The sequence below is a fragment of the Chelmon rostratus genome, chromosome 6 (genome assembly GCF_017976325.1).
Source record: "Chelmon rostratus isolate fCheRos1 chromosome 6, fCheRos1.pri, whole genome shotgun sequence".
Classification (NCBI taxonomy): domain Eukaryota; kingdom Metazoa; phylum Chordata; class Actinopteri; order Chaetodontiformes; family Chaetodontidae; genus Chelmon; species Chelmon rostratus.
In genome coordinates, this window is record NC_055663.1 from 29,950,810 (window position 1) to 29,976,256 (window position 25,447).

General features: G+C 44.7%; 2 protein-coding genes across 3 annotated transcripts; one reads left to right on the forward strand and one right to left on the reverse strand.

The window, feature by feature from the left end:
- The first annotated feature begins 5,112 nt into the window (after positions 1 to 5,112).
- Positions 5,113 to 7,958, forward strand: pdcd2l (programmed cell death 2-like). Of its 2 annotated transcripts, none has more exons than XM_041938886.1 (2): positions 5,113 to 5,613; positions 7,111 to 7,958. In XM_041938886.1, the coding sequence occupies exons 1-2, from the start codon at positions 5,136 to 5,138 to the stop codon at positions 7,707 to 7,709; spliced, it is 1,077 nt and encodes a 358-aa protein (XP_041794820.1). In that variant the 5' UTR covers positions 5,113 to 5,135; the 3' UTR covers positions 7,710 to 7,958. The 2 variants fall into 2 exon arrangements, with proteins under 2 accessions (XP_041794820.1, XP_041794822.1); XM_041938888.1 differs by having other exon boundaries at positions 7,114 to 7,958.
- A 140-nt stretch (positions 7,959 to 8,098) lies between these two features.
- LOC121607871 (nuclear factor of activated T-cells, cytoplasmic 3-like) lies at positions 8,099 to 23,778 on the reverse strand. Its single transcript, XM_041938885.1, has 10 exons — positions 23,414 to 23,778; positions 17,374 to 18,046; positions 16,791 to 17,189; positions 15,747 to 15,909; positions 14,783 to 14,982; positions 13,669 to 13,841; positions 13,238 to 13,378; positions 13,099 to 13,154; positions 11,685 to 12,405; positions 8,099 to 9,135 (listed from the first exon to the last, which is right to left on the reverse strand). The coding sequence occupies exons 1-10, from the start codon at positions 23,484 to 23,486 to the stop codon at positions 9,008 to 9,010; spliced, it is 2,727 nt and encodes a 908-aa protein (XP_041794819.1). The 5' UTR covers positions 23,487 to 23,778; the 3' UTR covers positions 8,099 to 9,007.
- Positions 23,779 to 25,447: the final 1,669 nt, after the last annotated feature.

Sequence of the window (25,447 nt, forward strand, 5' to 3'; positions counted from 1 at the left end):
TGGCCAGTTTGTCGCCTGATCGATTCTGCGATTATCTCAGGCTGCTTCCCGTCTGTCACGTAATTATGCAGGAGCTGACTCAGCGCATGTGTGAATACCAGGACTTTCTTTCTGGGAAGCCCTTTGAAAGACCCGGCCCCCAAAGCTTGAACCACATCCCGTTGATTTCCGCCCTGTTCGAGCAGAGAGACGACACCATGTGTGAGAGCCTCGGCTGACTCCCTGCATTCCACTTTAGCGTCCCCGCGAAATTTGGCCTTCAGCTTTGCCCCCGTGCGTAACGTCAACGCTACAGCAATCCTCTTTGTCAAAAAAGACTTGACCCTGTTACAGAGTTTCTCCTTTTTTCGTCGTCTTTGCTCAACAGCCTTTGTCTCGTCTGGAGTCTTAACGGTGTCATTCGTGATCTGAGAAATGTCATCTGCAACAGCTTCAACCTCCAGAGAGGCTTCAGATTTCATCAAATCATAATCAGTTTCTGGCACGTCACTCACAAGAGGGTCTACCACATCAGTTAGCTCCCCCTCAATGACTTCCTGGACAGACTTACAGGAGGCTGTGGCAGAGCTGTGCCGTGATGAGCCCCGCCCTGGGGTCTCTGGGGGTTCTGATGATCTGGCAGAGCTCCGCTCTGATGAGACCTCCTCTAGGTCTCCCTGCCTCTGTCTACGTGGTCGACATGAGCAGAGATTGTCCGTGTTAATCTTGCAGCTCTGGAACATTTTGCAGGCATGCTCGACCATAGCATTGAGTCTGCTTGGGGGAGTGGGGCGCTGATATACAGGCGATGCGGGCGGCGAAGGGGACTGCGATGCGGACTGCGAAGCAGCGGAGAGGACAGAGTTGACATTTTCTGCAACCTCTTTGCTTATGAGGGACGACAAGCGTCCCGGGCTGCCACACCGGTCTGCATCCACCACAGGCACTGCAAAACTCTGGGGGAGCGTTCGGTCCAGACTGGACCGAACATGCTTCTCAGACAGGGCTACTGTCTCGCTTCGAATAGCCTCCGAGAAGGTTTTGCACACCACAGAAATGATTTCCAGCATCAATTCGGCCATCATCATTTTAGTGGCATGATCAGGGGAGCCTTCTTTCAACAGTTGGCACTGGCTTGGTGTTAACCCTTCTAAAAAGGATTCAACCAGCTGCCGAACTGTCTCCCCTTTAATCTCCGGTATCTTATCCATTGTTGATTCTGTTTTATCCATCATAACTGGTTCTGTATCACCTTTCAATATCTTAGATTCGTTGTCTGTCATAGATTCCATCATATGTTCTCTCGCACTTGTCAATTTAAATGAGTAAATACGTTGAATAGTAATGGTTTGTGCAGTCTGTATAAGTTCAGGTTGAGTCATACATTTCAGCCCTTTGATAACAGAGGATCAAAGGAATCAAAGGAATCAAAGCCCGACAGAGATCAAAGGAATTCTGATCGCTGAGCCCCGCCCCCTGAGCGTCTTCAGCATAGCAACCGTTGCTAGGCACGGACTCCTCTGCCGGGTTTTCTATTGTAAATGCTATTTCTATAATTCTAAATGAGGATACGATTTACAAAACACAAAAATGAAGAAATCAACATTTGATATGTTGTCTTTGTGCTTTTTAAATTCATTGTGTGGGTTTCAGGGTCCACGTACCTTCCAATCATTCTATTTCCAATTCTGAAACGGCCAGGTCCGTATAATTTTTTTTTTTGTTTTTTTTACCGTTTTCTCGTGATAACGAATTAATTATTTCGTTATCTCGAGATAACAAAGACCGTTTTCCCGTGATAACGAATTAAATTGTTTGGTTCTCAGCACAGACTGGTTCTCGATTTCGGGGTTTCTACACAGACAAATCGCTAACGAAGGCTAGTGCTTATTTAGCACGGTATAGCTTGATAAAGTGTTTATTAGCAGTGATGTGATGAGTGTGTTTACATTATGGTTAGTGCGGCACAATGCATTACAGTGATCAACTTCAAATGTGTCTATAATCAGAGGAAGTATGCCCCTTTGTATTTAAAGTTCAGGGTTTCCCCCAGTGCTTTAATAGTATTTTGAGTATGCTTGTGCAAACACCTTGCCAAGTTAGCAGCAGCAACTCCGGACCGGAGCAACACACAGCCTTCAGCGACGATGACAGAGACCGTTACGATGCCGAGGCGATTCCTGGAGGACTGACTGCAGCAGCTTCCTCACTAAACTGAGAGCTAACCGCAGCTGCCTGTCAGCGCTAACGTTAGCTCTGTGAGCACTCCTCTCTCCTGACTCAACTCCTTCTTCTTCTTCTGTTTGGTTTTACGGCGGTCAGCAACCAACTTACTGGAGCATTACCGCCACCCTCTGGACTGGAGTGTGAACAGGAGCGTGTCAGGAAACAAAATCGAAAAAACAAAACAAAACAAAAAACAAAAAAAAAAAAAAAACCACCCATTTAAATCCTTCGTTCCAGCCCTGTCTCTCTTAAAAATACCAATACCCTTCCATACATCTTGGATGATTCATTGAGGATGCTCTCTAAGGAAAAACAGATCCTTGCTTGCTTTGCTGCCTCCTTTATTTTCTTCCTCTCCCCCTCATATGCTGGACACAACAATAACATACGTTCTACAGATTCCAATTCCCCACAACACTCACACTTTCCTGTTTGATGTTTGCATCATATTCAATGTCTTGTTTAGTCCCATATGCCCTATTCTCAACCGAGTAATAATCACCTCTTCTCTCCTCCTCCTACTGACTCTCCTCCCACCGCACACCTGTTTTTGGATGTTGTACAGGTGCCTGCCTGTGTCTAAAAAATCCCACACCTCCTGCCATGTTATATGCATATGGTTCTTTAAGTATACTTTTTGCCTCCGATTTGCTTAATGCCACATCTAGTTATATACACTGCGACTTGAGAGCCTGTTTTGCCAATACATCGGCGCCCTCATTACCATCCACACCCAGGGGACCCAGATGAAGCTGACCTGAATATCCTCCAGGTTCCTGACTCAACTCTGAGTTGTCTGGAGCCAAACTCGGCAAAAAATCCACCTCGGCTCTGTGTTCCCTCATCAAATTAACCGCCGTCCTGTTGGAGGCTCTGTGTGTAGGCTATACAGAAGCCGAGAACCAAATCATTTAATTCGTTATCACGGGAAAACGGTCTTTGTTATCCCGAGATAACAAAATAATAATTTGTTATCACGAGAAAACGGTAAAAATATATATAAATATATATAGATACCGCTTGCTATTGATGTGGTCAACACTTTCTCTCTTGGCTTTGTTTAAACATTAAAAAATGTGAATTACTGCCCTCAAGACTTGTAATATCCCCTCTATATGCAACATACCTGTAAAAAACTGTGTCACCTATTTAGGCATACATACAATAAAGATCGGGAAACTAGATGTGATTTAAAATTTAACCCCGTTATCGACAATAGTCAGAAAAAGCTTAATCAATGGCTGCAAAGGGATTTAACTTTGAGGGGCAGAATTTTATTAACTAAAGCTGAAGGCATATCCCGGCTCACCTCCGCTGCCTTATCGCTTGGTGTTAACAAAAACATCTTAAAAATATCGACAAAATGCTCTTTAACTTCGTATGGAAAAACAAAACTCACTATATTAAAAAATCAGTGATCATGAATACTTTTGACAAAGGTGGCCTCAGCTTTTTAGACTTCCAAACATTAAACAGTACTTTCAAAATTAATTGGCTGAAGCAATTCATTAAAAACCCTTCCTCAATTTGGAATTTTATACCAAATTTTATTTTTTCTAAAGTAGGCGGCCGACACTTTCTTTTACTGTGTAACTATAAAATTGAAAAAATCCCATTGAAATGATCAGATTTCCATAAACAGATGCTTCTTTCATGGTCCCTAATACATAAACACAACTTCTCTCCACACAGATATTACATATGGAACAACACAGACATAACACACAGAACAAATCCTTATTTTACCCTCCCTGGTTTCCTCATAATAAACTGCTGGTTCACCAGCTGTTTGATTCCAACGGTCGAAGATTTTATTTTAAAATACAACACCTCAATCCCTGCTGAGAAATTTAACATAATCATTAAGGCAATTCCTGTTGGAGTCTCTTTATGATTTAGAGGCTCAGTGAACCAGATACCAGCCCCTTTGCCTCTGGATCCATCAAAGAGCGAAGTAGTGGAGTAGAGAAGAGACGGAAAAGCGATCGTGTTGTATGTACTTTGTTTCAAAGGGACATCGTGTCTTTTCCTTAAAGAACATTTTACTGGAATAATTTATTACCTAACCTTGATTGGAAACAAATCTGGATCTTACCAACCAAATATATGATTAACAACAAAATAAAAGAAGTATCTTTTAAATTAATTCATAAAATTTATCCTTCTAAAATATTTCTTTTACAGCATTTTAGAAAAAATATTGATACCAACTGCTCCTTCTGTTCACAATGCCCTGAAGATACTTTTCATTTATTTTGGTCTTGCCCTGTTTCAAATAATTTCTGGAAAGATGTTTGTTATTTTATTTCTACATTCATTGAGAATAGTTTTCCTCTTTGTTTTGAAAATGTCCTGTTTGGTTTCACTTCTTTTATTCCTTCCAAAAGCAAACAGTATTATATAATCAACCGTATCATTTTATTATCTAAATTTCATATTCACAAATGCAGATTTATAAATAAAAATCCCCGTTTTCCTTTTTTTAAGAATGAAACCAAACATTATATTCAGACCCTTAAGTACTGAACCAACACCAAGGCTGTTAAGACTGTGCATTTGTGTAATCTTTTAAATATTTTTCTGTAGACTGTTTTACTTGTATGTGGCAAAACCCTTTTCTGTTGAACTGTATTGTTCTGTTCGCCATTCAATAAAGTTTTATTGAGAAAAAAAACTCTGCTACTTCGTATGCTATCTGCTCCAAACCGCGAGTCAAACTGCTGCCATCCATCCATGCGTAGGGGGTATTTTGATTCAGAAGACTGTTTACTGCTTGCATGTAACCTTTAGAACTTAAACTTAACCCTTACCCTTAAACTTATTGATATTAAAGATTTATCTTAAACTACCATTCATCTGGCGGACATGTTTTGGTGACGGACCGCAGACGCTAGATGTGACTTCCGGTCTATGTTTCAAGCATGTGAGCGATGGCTTCACCCGCTCAGGAGTTCACTCTGATCGGCCTGTGTGATGGAGAGCTCCACTCTAAAAGGCACCAGTCCTCCTTTCTGACCAACAAAGTCGGGGGTCAGCCAGACTGGTTGCCGGTAATCTCCCGGCAGTCTCCCCGCTGCGGGCGCTGCGGAGCCCCGTTAGCCCATGTGGTCCAAGTGTACTGTCCTCTGGAGTCCTCCCCCTTCCACAGAAACCTCCACCTGTTCGCGTGCGTAGGTGCCGAGTGCAGCGGCGTGTCAGAGAGTTGGAGAGTGCTCCGCCTTCAGTGCTTGGAGGCGGAGGTGGCAGCAGCGCGGACACCCAGCCGACCGGCCCCGGCTCAGGAGGCTCCTCTGGCGGCCACTGCCTGGTGTGACACCGCTGATGACTGGGGCATGGAGGAGGGTGGTGATGGATGGGGAGGAGGAGTGGAGGAGGCTCGAGAGGAGGTAGCAGCTCCTGAAGCAGAAGGTAGGGTTGACCACAGTGATGAAAGGAGTACTCAGACCTGTGACTGAAGTAGAAATAGTCATACTACAGTGTAAATTTTAAGTATTGAAGTACACACACACTTAAGTAAATTATATACATTTTAGTATATTTCAGCTGCTGTCGGTTCATTTCACTGGTATATTTATTGTTTTTTTTATTGTTTAGTATATTTTTATTGTCTTAGTATATTTTAATTTCTGGCATATATTTAGTTGCATTTACGAATATTTTATTGCATGTTAGTTTATTTTATTCAAGTATCTTAATTTTATGTTATAGTCTTTATCTTTCTTATTATCTTGTCTCTAACATGGGGGCTGCAATGCAAATGTCATTGACATGTCATGCTCAGTGACAACAAAGAATCTTGAATAGACTCTAAAAGGGCAGCACTCAAAAGTAAAATATATTAGCATAAAAATATTCAAGCTGAAATGACAAAAGTAAAAGTATTCAGAATGGACCTTTTCACAGTTACGGTGCTATACTGTTTCAATTCCAGGTACTTTTTTTCCATTTTATGCAACTGTGTCCTTCTTGTCCACCACATGTCAGAGGTAAATATCTTGCAGCCGATACGTGTGTCTGACAGCTTTAGTTACTTTCAGATTCCTTCCTGTCCAGTGAAAAGCTTGTATCTCCAGATGTGTTGATGTTAAATGTTTGTGATAAACTGAAGGATGAAGTTTTCCTTCATGTCTTCTTCAGCTAAATAAACTGTTTAAAAAGCCTCTTGGATCAGCTGAAAATGCATCGTCACAGAGCTGAAAACAGGCTGTTTGTCTGAGATACGAGGTTCTCACAGGACAAACGTGTGATGATCTTATAGAATATGATGCATCGCTGTAGATTAAACCAGCCGACAGGATATAAAGTAGTTCAAACATCCACATTAATGCAGCAGGAATATTAATCCACAAACATCGGAGATGATGAGAAACACTGACAGCAACAGTTTACTGAGACATGACGACTTGTTACTAAGTAACTGACTTGTTTTGGTACTTTTACCTCAGTAAAGGATCTGAGTGCTTCTTGTATTGCTGCCCAGCAAACAGAGAAACGTGGAAGCAGTTTCTGTCCACCTGATGAGTTTTCTGGGTCTCTGGTTTGGTCTCCACAGTCGTCTAAATATCGTCTGTTTGGAGCTTTTATGGAAACTCAACCAATCACTGAGCTGAAAGAGGCTAAAAGCTGCGTGGAACTACAGAGTTGGTGTTAATGCTCACAGCTGCGATGTTTAGCTGTGACGTGTTACTTCAACATCATGACGAGGCTCACGGTGTGACGTGGCCACTGACGAATGTGCGTTCATGGTGGTTTCAGAGCTGATGCTGACTGCGCTGTGAGGACGTCCCTGGACCGTCGTTAGCATCGTCTCCTCGTCTCCACTCGTGGACACCAGCTGAAGACTGAAACCGTTGCTCTTGTCTGTCAGAGAAACTCATTTTCATCAGTTTCTTCTCTTTTGTCCAGCAGCCGCTGAGCCTGATGTCAGCAGCCAGCTTCGGGGGCTCAGTCTGGGAGAGTCTCAGGAGGACATCCCTGTCCTCCGTCCGTTCTTCATCAGTGTGGAGGAGGAGTCAGAGCTGGGCGGAGAGGACGACGACCTGCTGCACGCTCAGCAACTGCTGAAGGAGTACGAGAGGAGAGAAGGAGTAGCTGTGGGAGAGCTGGAGGTCGGCGGCGGGGAGGAGAAGTACGAGAAGATGAAGGCCCGACACGGAGACGCCGTCTTCTCCAGGTTCATGAAGAAGATCTCGCAGTGCCCTCAGCAGATCCTGCGGTACTGTCGCGGTGGCGAACCGCTCTTCATCTCCGAGCCGCCGCCCGACATGGCTCGGGTGGTCCCGGCGTGCAGCTCCTGCGGAGGATCCAGGGCGTTTGAGCTGCAGCTGATGCCGGCTCTGGTCAGCCTGCTGCGGAGGCGGGACGGAGACGCCGACGCGGAGCTGGAGTTCGGGACGGTGCTGGTTTATACCTGCGTTAACAGCTGCTGGACGGCAGGATCCAGATCAGCCGTGGAGGAGTTCTGCCTGGTTCAGACGGACCCCGACCAGCAGCTCTTTAAGTGACTCAGCAGTTGGTTTGATCCGCTGAGGTCATGATAAATAAAAGTTTTTATTTCTGGGTCCATCCAGTTTTTTTAACGTTACAGGAGAAGAAGGTGAAAAGTGGAGACGTGGTGGAAGAATGAATAAAGATGATAATCATCGTTTCCCAGGTTTTAAAGCTGCGGACAGCGGCTCTGAACACGGCTCACTAACCAGAACCACAAACTAAAGAAAGGCAAAGTAAGAATAAAAGAAACTGATTGAACTGTGTCTGTGCTGGACTGTTCTGATCTGTTTCACTGTTAAAATGTGATTTACTGTCAGTCTCCCCCCCCCCCCCCCCCCCCATAATCAAATGTGTTTCTGCGTGAAGACGAGACTGTTGGAAACATCGCGACTCTTGAGTGATGCTGGTTTAAAATCCTTTATGGAGGCAGTTCAGACAGAATAAACTATTTTACATCTCATGCTCATCATTCATCAAATGATTCATCAAAACACACAATATCCGATATTTTCCTTTGGCCTGACGAGACATTTCTAGAACTCAGGCGTGTCTGGATGGTAACTCCTCGTTTGTGATACTCTGCTGAGATTTGACGGCATCAGGACCCCCCTGTTGTCCTGAATCAAATGAACGTGTCGCCTCCACCTTTCTGACCCAAGGGCCTCTCAAACCTTTTCAACGTCTCAGTTTAACATCTCACACAGACATTTTTGTGATCATCTACTGGGATCCAGCTGATAAAGCACAGCTCACATTTGTCTCTGGATCAATACTGACTCAGCTAGCTGGTTAGCCTGGCTTAAGCTACATCAGCACCCTAAGCTAGCTGGCTAGTTAGCTAATAGAGTTTAGCACATGCAGAGTTAGCATGAAGACACGAGCCTGTAATTCGGCGTCCGAAGCTTCACAGCAAACAGTCGAGGTATCATCGACATTCATGTTACGAGGAAAGAAATGTAAACGATAGACAATCAAACCAAGCTGTAAAATCTGTAAATGATCAGCTGAAGGACTTCAGATTCATCCTGGATCACATCCAGAGTGTCAAAAATAGATTTCTTAATTCATGTGCCAATAAATGAGGACTGATTGTTGTGACTGTGAACGTTTAGCACCGCTCGTTCAGTTGAGTTACAGCCTGCATTCGGTCACGAGCAGCTACAGAATCTTTGGTTTGTCGGTGAAAAGGTTCCTGAGGAAGAGGAGGAAACAGTCTGAAAGTCCACCGCCGGCTGCTGTTCAGGCACTTGAAGGACACTTTGGTACACTGTGAGCGTCCGTTGGTTTGAGTCCAGAAAGCAGAAGCAGACCACTACCGAGGGCCCCCGCAGAACCGGGAGGCGGCCTCGCTGTACTCGTGCTCCCAGTCGTACTGGTCAAACTGGTCGGGCCGGACGCTGCTGCTCAGGCTGCCGATGTCTCTGTCGATGATCTCATTGACTGCGGCAAACACAGAAGCAGGAAACAGGATTGATTTTCACCTGAGGACTAACAGGTAACAGTTTGCTAAGCAAAGCTAACTAGCGTGCTGCTAATCGCTCGCTGGGCAGATGATTTAACAAAAAGAAGTGACTCAAGTTCAGGTGTTTGTTTGTTCTGCAGCTTTCTACCCCACCTCTGTCTTCAGGTGTCCACCTGCAGGACGTGGCTGAAGTCCAGTCGGTGCACCTTGATTTCCAGAAAGAAGTCTCACACTCAGGTTTTAAAGTTTTATCTGAACGTGTGCACTTTCTAACGTGAGGCTGCCGGGTGGTTGTTCTAGAAACAAGCGTAAAATACAAGACCGATGGACAGTCCTGTGGCAGACTGGCAATCTGTCCATGTTGTGCCTGGCTTCTTGCCCAAAGCATGCTGGGATTGGGCCCAGTGACCTCAGACAACCCAAAAATACATCCAGCAGTTGAGATTACCTATCTTTCTGGATCGATCTGGGATGAAACCAAATTGTTTGCATGAGTGTTTGCAGCACATCGACATTTTACAAAGCGAATGATTAGTTGAAACAAATGGATCAATAAGTGATGGCTGAGTGAAGTGTTGTAAAGCACGATGCTGCCGGTGCATCATCACGTCTCTGTGTCTCAGTGCAGCTCCTCGTGTGGCCACAGGAGGGAGCCGCTGCACTCTCCTTTCATTTACGACATCCGACGCTCGGTGTCTGACGAATGCACCTGGACAGGTTTGCTTTACGCCGGCGACGCGTGCCGTGCCCCACCTTCTGATTATTCACTGATCATTTATTAGCCTGAACTGATTCCACATCATAAAGCGGTGCTTGAGTTTATGACACATGCTGTGCAGGCTGGGATAAAGATAAGACTTTATTAATCCAGCCGGGGAAATTCGGGAAATGATTAATGTCTCTTCTCGGTGGTAGCAACAGTAAAGCTACTCTGCTGAGTGTTTACACAGCAGCTTCATCTCTGCTCCATCCAGGCTAATCATAGCTCTGCAGTGAAACCTGAAGCTCATGAGGCCAAGCAACACAACAACACTCTGCATGTGTGGATCCAGACTGGCACAGATTCAGATCAGACTCCTGGTCACAGACAAAACTCTCCATAAGCTGCCCCCCTGCTGACTCCCCTGCCCCTTCCAGGACCCCCCCTCCGCTTCCCACACTCTCTCCTTCTGTTTCCACGTTTAAGACGTCAGACTTTACTGTGTTGGATGTTGGTCTTTCTACCGACTGCTGCTGTCCCAGCACGACATCAACACAGACAAGCTTCTGACCGTCACAGAACCAAATCAACCACTAGTGGGCAGCAGCACCAGCAGAGACTTCATGAAAACTGCTGCGGCACCAGATCAGGCCGCTGAGGTCAAAGTCAAGCTGAAAGGCGAGGGGGCGGCGGACGGGCGGGAGGGTCGGAGGCCTGACGACAGCTGCCGCCCGCCAGCTGAGGTGCAGCTACTAATTTAACCCCCATGTGCATCATTCAGACCAGCAACAAGCAGACACAACTATTATTAACCCAGATCAGAGAGAAACACAGTATTCACACACAGCTCAGCAGAAACACACTGAGCACTGATCTGGATCACGACAGTCTGAGATCCAGATCTGAATCCCAGGACCTGTTCACAAGCCTAAGTACCAGGCTGCTTGGCCAGGTCACATCACATGATGATGCAAGATGTGGAACGCTCCAAAAACACCTGTTTGGATCATTCCACAGGTAAACAGGCTGGTTGGTAACAGGTGAGAGCATCATGATTGAAAGGCTCAGTGGTTCACAGCGAGGATGGAGCGACGTGATTGGATAAAGAGATTAATACCTGGACTCAGGAACACTTCAGGAAACTGTTTGATTAGAGATGACTGATTCTGGTTTTATTGGTCCAGACTGTTCAGGATCAGTTTTACGTCTCAGAGGGAAATATTACTCTTACTATATACTTACAGTTATATATATATATATATATATACTGTATTATAGTCCCTTTTTACATACAAAACTTATGACATGCTTATGTAATACGATAAATTATTACACACTAATGTCCCAAACATCAAAGTGCTCTGACATTAGTGATAAAAATGGAGAAATATGTTCTATAATAATATAAAACTGTGAAAGAAGCCGTACTTCATAACGAGTACTTTCACTTTTGGTCGTCACTGCTTTGGCTTGGCATGCATGACGAAAAAAAACGTTTGAATTGTGTTTGGCCAGGTGTCACCTGCTCAGCTGTGCTGTTCCAGCTTCATTTCTGCTTCTGTTCTGAATTCTGTACACAGTAAACAGTACGTAGTACACGGTCAGTACTCGCAGCAGGTACAGTGGATTTCAATGGGGACCCAGTGTGACCGTCACAAATGGGTCCAAACTTTAAGAGTAACTTTCCAAACCCCTCCTGCACAGTAATCCGCCGTAGATCTACGTATTTAGATCAATGATACATTTATCATTGATCTAAATTTATTGATACAATCAATAAATACTGGGTCAAGCCTACAGCACGATGAGAGCAGATCAGCCTCCTACCGTCATCCAGAGTGATCTCCTGGAGGCCCAGAGCTTCTTCTGGCTCCTGCTTGATGCTCGCCACCTCTCCTGGACCGATCGGCAGATGGTCCTTCTGGGGGTCAGCGGGGGCCACAAAGGCTCTTCCAGAGCTCAGAGATGGAGGGGGTTCCCTCTGAGGTCCACCAGAGGAGGCTGGAGGTGGAATGCTGAAGGTCTGAAGGGGCACCGAAGAGGCCTGGGGAGGCATCGCGGGGATCTGAGGAGACACGATGGGGGTCTGAAGAGGAATCGAGGTCTGATGGGGGACTGCGGGGATCTGCGAGGGCATGGAGGAGCAGGAGGAGGAGGAGGAGGTGTGAAGAGGGATGGAGGAGGTGTGAGGAAACACTAAGGAGGGAGGGGCATGACGAAGACGAGACGTGGTCTGGGAAGGAGGACCACAGTGCACTGGGATGTCGCAGGAATCATAATAAACCGCGTCTGGGCCGGGCACTCGGTCGTGGGAGGGCACCTGGCAGGAGGTCGGACAGAAGCCAGGTGGATTGTGGGAGATGTGGTCCGCCTCCCAGCACTCCTGTTTGACTCCAGCGGCAGCGGGGGGGTGAAGTCTGACTGCAGGCAGGTAGGTGAAACTCTGAGTTAGACTTCTCCTTCTCTTCCCATTGGAGACGTAGAACTGGACCTGGACCGGATCCTTTGTCTTCTTATTGTATGAAGGAACCTCCACCACGACGCTGGACTGAAAGACAGAAACACAGACGTGAAGGAAACTACAGCGATGAAAGAAATGTTCTTCCATTATTCTCCAAGGAGAACTTGATGGTCTCAAATTATTAGACTGGCATGTCCTGCATGAAGACGACAGGGTGGTGGAGTGTGCTGACTCATGGTTAAATCCTGAACAATCAGCTGTTATCGTCTTTGTATGATTTCAACACAAAAATAGTAATATTATAGAATATTTCCAAATTACAAAATCAGATCAGTGCTCAAAACATAACATCAACTTTTCATGATGTTGGCTTTTAAACATCCCAGTTCCAACATCTACAACACATCCACAGTAACCCTGACCTCAGTGTCAGTTAACGTTAGCAACATTAGCATCTCAGTGACGGCGGTCAAACAAGTACTCAGATCCTCCACTGAACGTCTGTCATTGTTTGTTTTTATCCAGGAGCAAATGCCTGCAGATGAGGAGCCACTCTTCCTCATGACTCCCCGTTATGATCTACACTGTCCATGCACCTTAAATATATCCTTCACATTTTACAGTTATACATTTCATATCTGGGACATTCTCCTATCGTTATGTTCTCATGTTCTTCCTGCTTTTGTCACAGGAATCACAGGTCAATCCTTTTATCTTTTCTATGTCCACTCATATTTTCAAATGTAAAGTATATTTCCGTGTTGTTTTTGAAATACTCACTGCGCTGCTTTTTTCTGGCACCACCCGAGCATCCACTTCCCACAGTGATCTTCCATCTGAGGGGGCAGAACATGTCAGCTCACAGTGAAACAGGTAGGAGGATGTTAACATGAGAGCATCTGATGCAAACTGATCTCACCAGGTCCCTTCTCCATGAAAACCACCCTGGACTGTGAGGAGATGTTGGATCCGGTGATGAGCAGCTCCTCTTCTCCATCCACAGAGCAGCTGGCTGGACTAAAGCTCTCCACCTGAGGGAGCTCCTGGCCCGAGCGCTGGGCTGAAACACAACAAGACTTCAGCATTTATCAGCATGAAAACATTCGACAGAGGAAATATTCTCTCTGCGGTAAGAAGCAGAACCTCACTGATTAAGATTTGCGTTTGTCTTTGAACGATGAAGCAACACATCCCCTGAACTTCCTGCTCCGCTTGTTCGAGTGTAGTCTGGTATAACCTTTCTGTGGCTCCGTCGCTGCTGAATGTCATGTGCTGTTGACCTCACTAGATGTTGTCGTGAATAACATAATCAGATGTAAATGTGATGCATTAACAGTACAGGTGACTCACAGCACTCCACAGGAACAGACGTGGTCTGCAGCCACAGCATCAGGCCGTCCGGCTGAGGGATGGCGACCCTGAACACAACACGCACCCTCGTGTTCTTCCGCCCGACGTCCGTCTCCCCTTTCTTCAGCTCGATGTCGGCGTTACGCAGCTTCAAGATGCCCGCACAGTCGATGCTGCAGTAAGCAAGAGACACGCTGCGTCAGAAGTCATTACAGACTTTTTTACAGGTAAACTGTGGCGTCTGGGGCCACTAGTGAGGTTACAGAGCAACGTTTTGATGAGTGAGCCTTTGTGTTTTTATATCCATGTCTACCAACATGCTCACAATCATACAGGTGATGCAATCCACAGTCCTTCCGACTACAGAGGGCGGCAACGCGAAGCACGCGCAAACAATAAAACAAGAGGAAAAGGACGACAAACATGTGAAACGAGAGGGTCAACACCTCACCGGCTGCACGCTGGGCCTGCATGTTAAATCGCCCGATGCTTTGACAAAGTGGCATCTACCTCCAGAAACAGGCGTTTCTAATATGCCGGCTTACATGATGTTGCCGGCATATTAGAAACGCATGACGGTTTGTTGATAACGTACAAAAGTAAATACACAAATGTGTATTTGAAAATATTAGTTAAAAGGAAAGTGCACATGGTGCCTTTAACTGAACCACCACACAGATGCTTTATGTAGAAATACTGCTGCTAGTATATACTACTGCCACTACTACATACTGCTAGTTCTACTGCCACGATTAATGATACTACTATCAGCGCTGCTACCAGCCTACTGCTACTACTACTGATTCAATGACTACAATTCTACTACTAGTACTGATGCTGCTCCACTTACTGCTTATGTCTGTGACAACTACCCATAAAATTAATAAAAAATTACTCTGGAAATTATTTTCGTATAGTGGTCAGCCAAAAAATAACACTGGGATTAAATCATAAACAGTGCAGCGCGTCATCAGCATAGAATTGAAAAAGATATAATTTACAGTGAAATCAGACCGGGCCAAGAACGGAGCCTTGTGGTACTCCAGCACTGAACATTATCAGTCAAAAAAAGGGCAGTTAAAAAATCAACTAAAATCGCCGTTCCCTGTGTTACCTGGCAGACATGTTGTTTTCTGGAAGCAGAGGGATCTCCAGGACTTTCGTACAACTCACAATCTTCTCCTGGCAGTTGGTGGCGACCATCTTCCCTGTCACACGGTGGACCTGGTAGAAGGAATGGGGCCGAAGGTTGCGGTCGTCTGCGGTGCCGATGAACAACAGCAGGCTGACCGGCTGCTCACAGAATCCCATCAACTGAAGACATAAAGTTCAAGATACACGTCCGGTGAGCAGCTACTCTTCCTGCCAGACGTCTCAGCAGTCACGTCACTTAGGCCTGCTGAACCCCGGAGCGATGACGCGTCTTTATTCTCCGCCCCCATGTGTAAAAACTGAAGTGTGATATCTAAGGAATCCAGTTCTGACTGAACCTGGGCTGAAGTGGATGTCTGGCAGAATATTCTGGTGGGGGTTTTCACACACTGGCCTGATTGATGAGTAGAATTTAATATTGATGAGGTTAAATATTTAAATATTTTGAGAAAATGATGCTCTCTGATATATCCCCAGTGGATCATCACTGTGTGCTTTCCTGTACTTTACTCATTTTAACTGGAAAACTTTCGCATTCTCGATGATTTGTTAAATTTATAAAATATCTGAAAATAGTGAAAACTGCCGTTCATAATTTTCCCGGGACGATGTCTTCAAAATGCTTGTTTGACCGCCTAACAGTCTAAACTCAACAGCCCATTCAGTTTACGATGATATAAATCCTCAGATTTCAGAAGCTGAAAACACAGAACGTTTGAGATATTTTCTCTACACAAACGATTAATTGATTATCAACATTGTTGTCGATCAATATTTGAAAATACAGAACTTTTTTTGACATGGTGCATCTCACACTGAACACCTCCTGCTCAGAGACCTGAGCACAGAAGTCAGAATTAAGATGGAATTAAGATTTAAGTCAGAAAGAAACTGAGTGTGTTGCTCGGTGAGGACTGAGGACTTACCTTGACCACAGGATGTCCTGTAGTATTTGCCTTAATGGACCCTCTGCTGCCCTCTGTCTCATAATGCGCCCTGTGGTAGGATCTGGGCTGGACCTCCAGCTTTAACTCACACTGGTCAAACTGGCTGGGCAGAGGCCAGTCCAGAGGAGGGGGCGATGAGGTCCTGGAGACAACAGACACCATCAGATACACCGATCACTGTTCCTTCAGTAGTGAAGTTCAAGGGTGCCCAAACCTTGTTTCCTTTCAATACAGTTAGAGGACAAACAATCAGAACTGAGACATGAGACCGCCCAGTTAGAGGACCGTGAAAACAAAACATTTGCTGAAATATGCTCATTTGCTTCCGATATCACTCTCGTATCTGTACAGGAAATATGACGCTACTGTTGGAGACAGTAGCTTCATATAAAGCCCCATAAAGACAGGAGACAGCTAGCTGGCTCTGTCCAAAGTTAACAAATGCACCTAATAGCAGCTGCCAGACACCAGCAGAGACTCCACCAAGTTCCTGATCACGGCAAAGAAATACTCCTACATGCAACATAACATAACACTGCAAATTCCAGCTTCCAGCCTCTTGAATGTGAATATTTTCACACATTTTAATAATTGTGAGTGACTGCCCTTCTACAAACTGTTATTTTCATTCCCAGGTTTGAGTTTGAAGTAAACAAACGAGACATCATGTGTTAATCGTTGAGCTTCGGAGATGTTCATAGGTGGATTTTGTGACCTTTGGACTGAGCCAGACTAGCTGTTTCCTCGTTTCCAGTCTTTATGCTAAGCTAAGATAACCGCTGGCTAGCTGTAGTCTTACATTTAACAGAGAGATACGAAGGTGGCGTCAGTGTTTTCATCAAACGCTGCTGCAGGAGGAAAATTAATGTATTTTCCAAAATGTCAAAGCTCCCCTTTAAGAGTGTTCTTCCACTACGTTCCGTAAATCGCACTGAATTCATGAACCACATGCTGAAATACAACAACAAAAGCTGCCGAATTTATTCCAGAGAAGCAAAGCATTTAAAAGTAAACGAAGCCAACCTGAACAGAGGAGGGTTTCCAGGTTTGGGTTTGTTCCAGCTGAAGTGGGAGGGCACCTGAAGGAAGAGCTGGGCCAGGCTGTCCTGTTCACACCCCTCCTCTCTGGGGGAATCCTGGAGGGGCTCCAGCCCACGGTCTCCTTGACTAGCCAGGAGGGCCAGCTGGCTCCCAGACGTCCTCCTGGTTTTGGAGGGGACATCCAGCTCCTGGTAGCCAGACATAAGGAGGGATCCCAAGGCACCGGCGGGGCTTCCCACCCAGGTGTCGTCTGTCACGCTGCCTCGTGGAGAGGCGCCCGGTGTGGGGCTGGGGGAGTGGTGAGGGGAGGGCGAGCGGGCACAGGGGTCTGCACTGGAGTGGCGTCTCTTCCCGCAGGGGGAGGTCGGTCTTGATGAGGGCCTGAGAAAGAAGTCGGGTCGGGATTAGGTTTAGGATTCCTGCACAGAGTAAAATGCTGTTTGTCTTTTCTGAACTGGTCGTCTGATGGGTTTGTCGTTTTCTAAGGTCTCTCCTGAAAAAGAGATCTTGATCTCAATGTTAAATAGTTACTAATTAGACATTTGGAAACCGTGATGATGTGTACCTGGAGACGGGCCGGCGGTTCAGCCAGCTCTCCTCTGTGATACTGGTGCGTGGGGAGTGGCAGGGCGACTGACGGGGCGACTGATGAGGTGACAGCGCCGGGCTGAAAGCCAGAGGATGCTGGTACTTCTGTTGCCACAGCTCCACCCCGAAGGCCCCGCCCCCGCAGCCCGGGGATCCCAGAGGCGACCCGAGGGGTGACCCCAGGGCGAGGTGCGCGGCATCGTGCAGCTCCTCCACGTCGTCGTAGATGTGGGAGAAGGACTCGCAGGAGGAGAGGTCAGACATCCAGCTTCTGGAGGACAGGCTGCTGCAAGGGCTCGGGCACAGCGCCGTGTCCCGGTAGCATGCGTCCAGAGGCAGGTAGAGCTGGCCTTTGGACCTGGACACCTCAGGGTAACCCCCCTCTGCCCCTCCCACCGCCAAAGCTTCCTGGCTGCAGCCCAGCTCCACATGGCTGTTAGGAGCGAAGGAGGTGATCTGGATACTTGGGCAATCGAAGGCTCTGGGATTCCCCTGGGTTGCATACTGGGGCTCCTGGGATTGGTATCCGACATGCAGGTATTCGTCTGCGGTGGGGAAACGTGCAGGATGACTACGCAGCTCCTGAATGACGGGCTGCTCGGTCAGAGCCTGTGTGGAGGTGGGAGGTGTCCTGACATCCAGATCTGGACCTGATGTAAATCAGACATGTGATCATTTGCATTGCAAACATGCGTATTTTGCATTTCCACGTAGCAGCAGTCTCAGTTCTGCACCTGACAGCTAATATTCATCCATCACCAGACAATGATGTCGACGACAGAGAAACCAGCCGAATTAAAATCACAACAATTCATTGATCAATATAACATTTATTTTAAAATAGAAAACATTCCACCTCATAATGTGTAACCTGTTCAACACGAGCTGGCAGCAGGTCCTCAACTGCATCTGTTCAAGGGCCACAATGTTTCTGAGGGGGCCCGACTTTCCAATAAACTGAAGTGTTTAGTCCTTATTATCCTCGCATTGTTCTCACTTTCCTACACTAATGTTATTTTTATGAGTATACTAAAAACACACTGAAGTCCATAATGACAACTAGATACTGAACCAGCAGAACCTCTCAGACCTCCATGAAGGAGGCAGTCAGCTCAACACCCACAGTTCAACTTCCAATTAATGAGTCCTGACTCCAGAAACAGCTCCTCTTCAAAGTCCAGGAAGCATCAAAAATACTCAGTTTGAGACCCGACACAACAGATGGCGGCGAAAATAAACCCACGACTGTTTGTGACTATCCATAGAGCAGGTGAAGATAAGATAAGATGAGATAAGATGAGATAAGATAAGATAAGATAAGATAAGATGAGATAAGATAAGATAAGATGAGATGAGATATACTCTATTGATCCCCAGCTGGGGAAATGCTGGTGTTACAGCAGCAGGTGATGGCAGTTAGAAGAAAATAGCAACAGAAATAGAGAAATACAAAATAAAAACTCACTATATGTACATTTTATACAAAGGGCTCTGTCAGAGAAAAAATATGTAAAAAAATATATAAAAAACATGTTGCTGCAAAGAACTGTAAGAATAAAAATATTAATAAAAATATACTGCCAAGAATTCAGTAGCATCTCACAGACTTCACACACATTGAGGATAAAGTGACGACAGCATTAATGATGCTGCACAGAAATAAATATGTGTACGTCACAGTAGAATATTATGTATTGACATGTACAGTACTCAGTGAGAGTGGAAAGAGCAGTACTGCAAGGTACTACGTGTTTGATAGATCACACATCACGACAAAGAACAGACGGAATATGGAACAAAACACAGTAACGTCAAGTTTCAGCTTCTGAAACTATTGATCGCATAGTCCAGGGGTCCTAGGGGTCCAGGGGTCAGGTATTGGGTCTGGAGGTCAGGTTTATCGTGTGAGGGGTCTGGGGGTCAGGTTTATTGTGTGAGGGGTCTGGAGGTCAGGTTTATTGTGTGAGGGGTCTGGGGGTCAGGTTTGTTGTGTGAGGGGTCTGGGGGTCAGGTACTGGGCCCTGAGATCAGGTTTATCGTGTGAGGGGTCTGGGGGTCAGGTACTGGGTCTAGAGGTCAGGTTTATTATATGAGGGGTCTGGAGGTCAGGTTTATTGTGTGAGGGGTCTGGGGTCAGGTACTGGGTCTAGAGGTCAGGTTTATCATGTGAGGGGTCTGGAGGTCAGGTTTATTGTGTGAGGGGTCTGGAGGTCAGGTTTATTGTGTGAGGGGTCTGGGGTCAGGTACTGGGTCTGGAGGTCAGGTTTATTGTGTGAGGGGTCTGGAGGTCAGGTTTATTGTGTGAGGGGTCTGGGGTCAGGTACTGGGTCTGGAGGTCAGGTTTATCGTGTGAGGGGTCTGGAGGTCAGGTTTATCATGTGAGGGGTCTGGAGGTCAGGTTTATTGTGTGAGGGGTCTGGGGTCAGGTACTGGGTCTGGAGGTCAGGTTTATTGTGTGAGGGGTCTGGGGGTCAGGTACTGGGTCTAGAGGTCAGGTTTATCATATGAGGGGTCTGGAGGTCAGGTTTATTGTGTGAGGGGTCTGGGGTCAGGTACTGGGTCTGGAGGTCAGGTTTATTGTGTGAGGGGTCTGGGGGTCAGGTACTGGGTCTGGAGGTCAGGTTTATCATATGAGGGGTCTGGAGGTCAGGTTTATTGTGTGAGGGGTCTGGGGTCAGGTACTGGGTCTGGGGGTCAGGTACTGGGTCTAGAGGTCAGGTTTATCATGTGAGGGGTCTGGAGGTCAGGTTTATCGTGTGAGGGGTCTGGAGGTCAGGTTTATTGTGTGAGGGGTCTGGAGGTCAGGTTTATTGTGTGAGGGGTCTGGGGTCAGGTACTGGGTCTGGAGGTCAGGTTTATTGTGTGAGGGGTCTGGAGGTCAGGTTTATCGTGTGAGGGGTCTGGGGTCAGGTACTGGGTCTGGGGGATGCACTGATGTCACGAGTCAGAGCAGGAGTTCACTGTTCACTCACACAGCTGCACACACTCGTCACCACAGCGCTGCTATTAATACTCCAGTTTCTCGCTCTCACGCTCGCCGTCACGCTACATGCAAAAAGGGCGTGAAAGCAGCGACTGTGATCTGCTTCAGCAGCTCCGCTCGCTGCTTCTTTGCAAATCACCTTCGATGTGTTGAACAGAGATAAATGAGACGCGGTTCAATCGCCGCCCCCCTCCGGGGCAGAGAGAGCGGGAGGAGGCGACGCCTGCTGCCAGCTGGGTGCCCCAGAGCCGTTAGAAAAGCAGGAAGTAAAGCGTGCCGGCAGACAGGCCGGCTGTGTGAAACACGACCGGCGTCAGCGTGAATCTCCGCCGAAGGTTAGACGACAATGAACCGCTTGTGTTTTTATTCAGGATCTCCGTCCTGCAGCGGGTTTCATTTCCTGGTTCATGTCGTTTAGTCTGGGAGGAAGGTGAACAGCCACGACACTCACTCAGCTTCATCACAACAAAACTAGAAGAAAAAGCACCAACAAGATGCAGAAATATCAAATCTCTCTTCTCACTGAGGGTCCCAATAAGAGTTCTTCATTAGCGGCACGCTTCAGCTAATGAAGGTAATTAAACTGTGGTTCAGAACCTGAACACAACACTGTCAACGATGCTCCAAACACACTGTTTAATTAGCCGCGTGTCATTTTCAAAGGTGGGCTCACTGAGTATTTACTGACGCTGTAATCAGAGGATTATTACCTGAGTATTACCTGATTTCAACTAATTATGTTCAGTATTGATCCTTGATTGGTTGATCTGTCTGTGTGTCTGTCAAGATGATTCATCATGAAATGTGGTTCAGACGTTCATGCTCCTTTCAGGATGAACTGTAATAACTTTATTGATCCTCTGACTTTTCATCTAGCGCCACCATCAGGTCAACATGTTCATTTGTTCAAACTAAAGACATTCCATCAGCCTCAGCTGCACTTTGTGCTTAACGCTAATAAGTAGCAGATGTTAGCATGCTAATAAGATAAACTAAGGTTGATCACGGTAAAAAAAACTGCACCTGCTTAGCATCACCATATGTCAGTATGCACATGTTAGCATGCTAGCATTAGCATTTATCTGTGCCTACAAACATCTCACAAAGCTGCTGGTACGACTGCAGACTCGATTTTATGATTAATCGATTCTTAGTTTTCTGTTGACCAACAAATTGATTTAACAACAAATTACTTCCAGCTTCTCAAATGCAAATATTTGCCAATTTTCTTTAATCTCCATGATAGTAAACTAGTCATCTGCAGTTTATTATCATGTAAAGTATGATCTACATGAGCTGAGCCAAAATAATTACAGCCACTTGTCCAACAGCCTGCTGATCACTACGTTAGAACTACAGCCGACCAATCAATAATTCTTATCAATACAGTGAAGACTGTAGATTGGAGCTGTTTCAGAGGAGGCTGTTTTAGTCACTTCTTCACTTTCAGATCCACATTTCAAAATTCAACTAAATCTACCAGCCGACAGCTGGCTGTGTCACACACTAAAATAAGACAACACAACTTCCGGTTACGATTTTCAAAGTAAAATCCAGTATGCCTAACTGCAACCCCAGAGGAAATAATGTGAAGCAAAAAACTTAAAGAACTCTTCTCCAAAGAATTACTTGAATTAATTGATTGATTTAATTAATTAATTAGTTGATTAATCAAAAAGTCGATTGAAAGACAATGAATCAAAACATTCCTGCAGAAAAATGGCAAATTCTGTACTTCCAGCTTTATCTTCAATGATTTCGAGTAAAATATCTTTGTGTTTTGGACTGTTGGTTAAAACAAACAAATTGGTTTAAATATGCAAACTAGGGCTCTGAGAAATTGTGATGCCATTTTTCACAACTTCCTCACGTTATATTCTAAAGATTCATCACTTCAACAAAGTCTCTGCCAGTCTAAATGGTTGTGACACAATCATTAGTAGTTAGTTGTTATAACACATACAGACACTGATAGAAACAAAAAGTACCTGATACTCAAACTAATAATCCGGGGTTTAAACAAGCTACATCACAATCATTTATTAGGATTTTATTTCATTTAACCTTCGAGGAAAAAAATCATTGAAGTTGCTGAAAGGCAGTCTGACCGTCTACACTTGAGTATTTTCTTCATACTTCTATTTGTAAATCACCATAATTAATTGGTGCAATTGCTGCTGCTGAGACACGTTTCACTATATCCATAATTACCTATTAATTACATAAAGATTTAGATTTCTCTAAAACATACAAATTACATCATATACACCCACTATCCTGACGACAAGGCGAGGAACCAAAACCTACAACACCCGTCCACCAACATAGAAAACAGCAAGCTGAACCTCAGCATCTTCACATCTGATCAACCTCTATTAAACACCTTGAATAAAAATGAAAATAAATGTACATCATACACAAACCTCTTATCGGTATACACACATCTTTAACTGAAACAATACGATCAGGGCCTTTACATTGTGACCCACCATGACCCAGGTGTGACTGCGGTCCATCTGTCCCCCCACCAGAGAAACAAACAAAAAGAATTAGATTTCAATTTACAGTCCACCTTCTTCTGTACGCACTGTTTCTAATACTTCTTCTGCTTTTGTCTGCTCCATTTTTAAATAATAATGCATTTCTTTTTTCCAGTGTAGCAGTGCAGGACAGTAAATGGATCCCTTAAATACAATAAATGAAAAGAACATGCCCAGAGAGTCCTCACTGTATCTGTTAAATCTTCAAATATACAATAGGATAGGTTTAAATCAGATTTCAGCCCCAATATCTCAGATAATCACTGTTATGTCTGCTATATCAAACCAAATCTTCTAAATTTTGAATTCTGAAACAACCCCATAAAGCGTGGATCAATAATTCCGTAAATCCACATTTATCTGTATTTATGAACGCTGTAGAGTATTTTACTTTGAAGTCCACGGTGCTTAACTTCCGGTGTAGCAGCCGCTCGTTTCTGTTAGCTTGACGCAGATGACAAATTGCTAACTAACGTCGCCAAAATGACACGTACCTGCTGTCTGTGTTCCGTCCTCCTCAAAGATCAGCCTGAAGTCCAGCTCCTCAGCGAACTGGAATGTGGACATTGACGTAGAGAGACACGAACTGTCCTCAGAGGCAGCCGTTAAACCGACCTGTCTGTCTTTAAAAGTGACCTGTCTCACTCACTTCATCCGACTGAAAGCAGAACTCTGGTTCTACCGAAGCGCCAAAAACACGGCGACTAATGTTACGACTAAAAGTTATAAAGTGACATGTACCCGGTCAGTAAAACCGCGTCCGTGCTGCGCAGTAAAGCCGCTCGAGTCCCGCCATTGTGTTCACTTGTTGTGTTCGTGTTTCTGTTCGCTTTGCAGCGAGTTTAGTCTTCCAGGTTGATCCTTCTGCGGCGTTCACGGCCTCCTCGGAAACTATCTATCCCTAATAGAGATAGTTGTGAACTGAAAAACGGCCCTGAAATACAGCTGGAAGTTTCTGCAGTAGTTCAAACTTACCTCTTTAAATACTTTAAGGCCAAGCTTTCCTAAATATTCTTAATTCCTAATTCTGTATTTCAATTGTTAATATAATTCTGTAATACAGATAATAAAGCTAATGTTGTTTTTTTCATTATGTTACTGTCTCCAACTTTAATCTCTTGTCGTCTATGAGTCTATGAGACTTTACACCTACACCTACACCTCCACCTCCATCTGCACCTGCACCTTCTGTGTACTTAACTTTTAAGTACATTTAAGTACACACACGCTTACCTGTCAGCTGCATCTCAGTTTATACATTTTAGTATATTTCAGCTGTTGTTGGTATATTTTATTGTTTTAGTATATTTTTATTTCTGGTATATTTTTTGCATTTACGCATATTTTAACTGCATGTAAGTTTATTTTATTTTATTCTATTATTTTATTTTATTTTATTATCTTTTTATTATCTTGTTTCTAACACGGAGGTTGCAATGCAGATTTCGTTGACATGTCCATGCTCAATGACAATAAAGGAATCTTGAATCTTGAATTACTTACATTTAAATCAATGAGAGCTGTCTTTAAATTTCAATAAACACAAAATGTAAAACTATAAATGTTGAATTTTAGCATGTGAATTGTGGGACACGATGTGATGTGTCCATCACAAAAAAAAGGTTTAATTCTGCACATACACAGCAGATGTCTGTGTACATTCTTACGTCACTTCTTATCTACTACGCGTCTGTTTTGGTACTTCCTGTTGCTGCTGTGACACTTCTTTCCTGCAGGGGTTTAACTAAGTTTATCTGATCGACACGTTTTAAAGATGGTAAAATAAAAATATTCACAAACTAAAAGCTTGGTTTGACTTTTACATTTAAAACACTACATGTGTAGTAACAACGTCTCATTTTCCAGTTGCATTTGGTGTCAGCTTCGTCTGTTCCTCTGCGCTCAGACGGCAGCAGTTTCATATCTCGCTGCACCCCTGAAGGCACCACGAGCCAGCCCGGTGATGACGTCGACAGCTGGGTGTCTCTCAGGTTCAATTCAGGATTGAAGAAATAAACAAAAGAGAAAAGCCTCTGAAAAAACCACTGATAGGGGTTACTGGGAAACCGGCCAGCTGTAGGGTGTCCAGCAAGAACTTAACCGAAGATTTCTGACTGAATATTTATTGATATGCCCAGATGATTGAGCAGGTGACTTTACAGTTGCAGTGGTACTATGTGGTTCAAATAGTGGGGTTTGTGGTGGTTCTGAAATATAAACAAGTTAAAAAAATGTGCATTAATAATCATAACCGCAGTTATCCGTGCTTTAGTACCTACATCACTATGTAGGTAATAAAGCAGCTATAAATGTTACTGCTAACATTATGTACAGATAGTAACTGTCATCTTCAACCAAGTCATATTAATATACAGTTGTAAAAAATAATAGCAGTGTGTTTGAAAAGGTGAGTAAACGTCAAAATTCTTCAAATAAATTGTATTGTAATGAACACAAATGCATTGGGGACACTGCACATTCTATTTTTAAGCAAGAAAACTGGAAAAAGTAATTAAATATGAAAATAT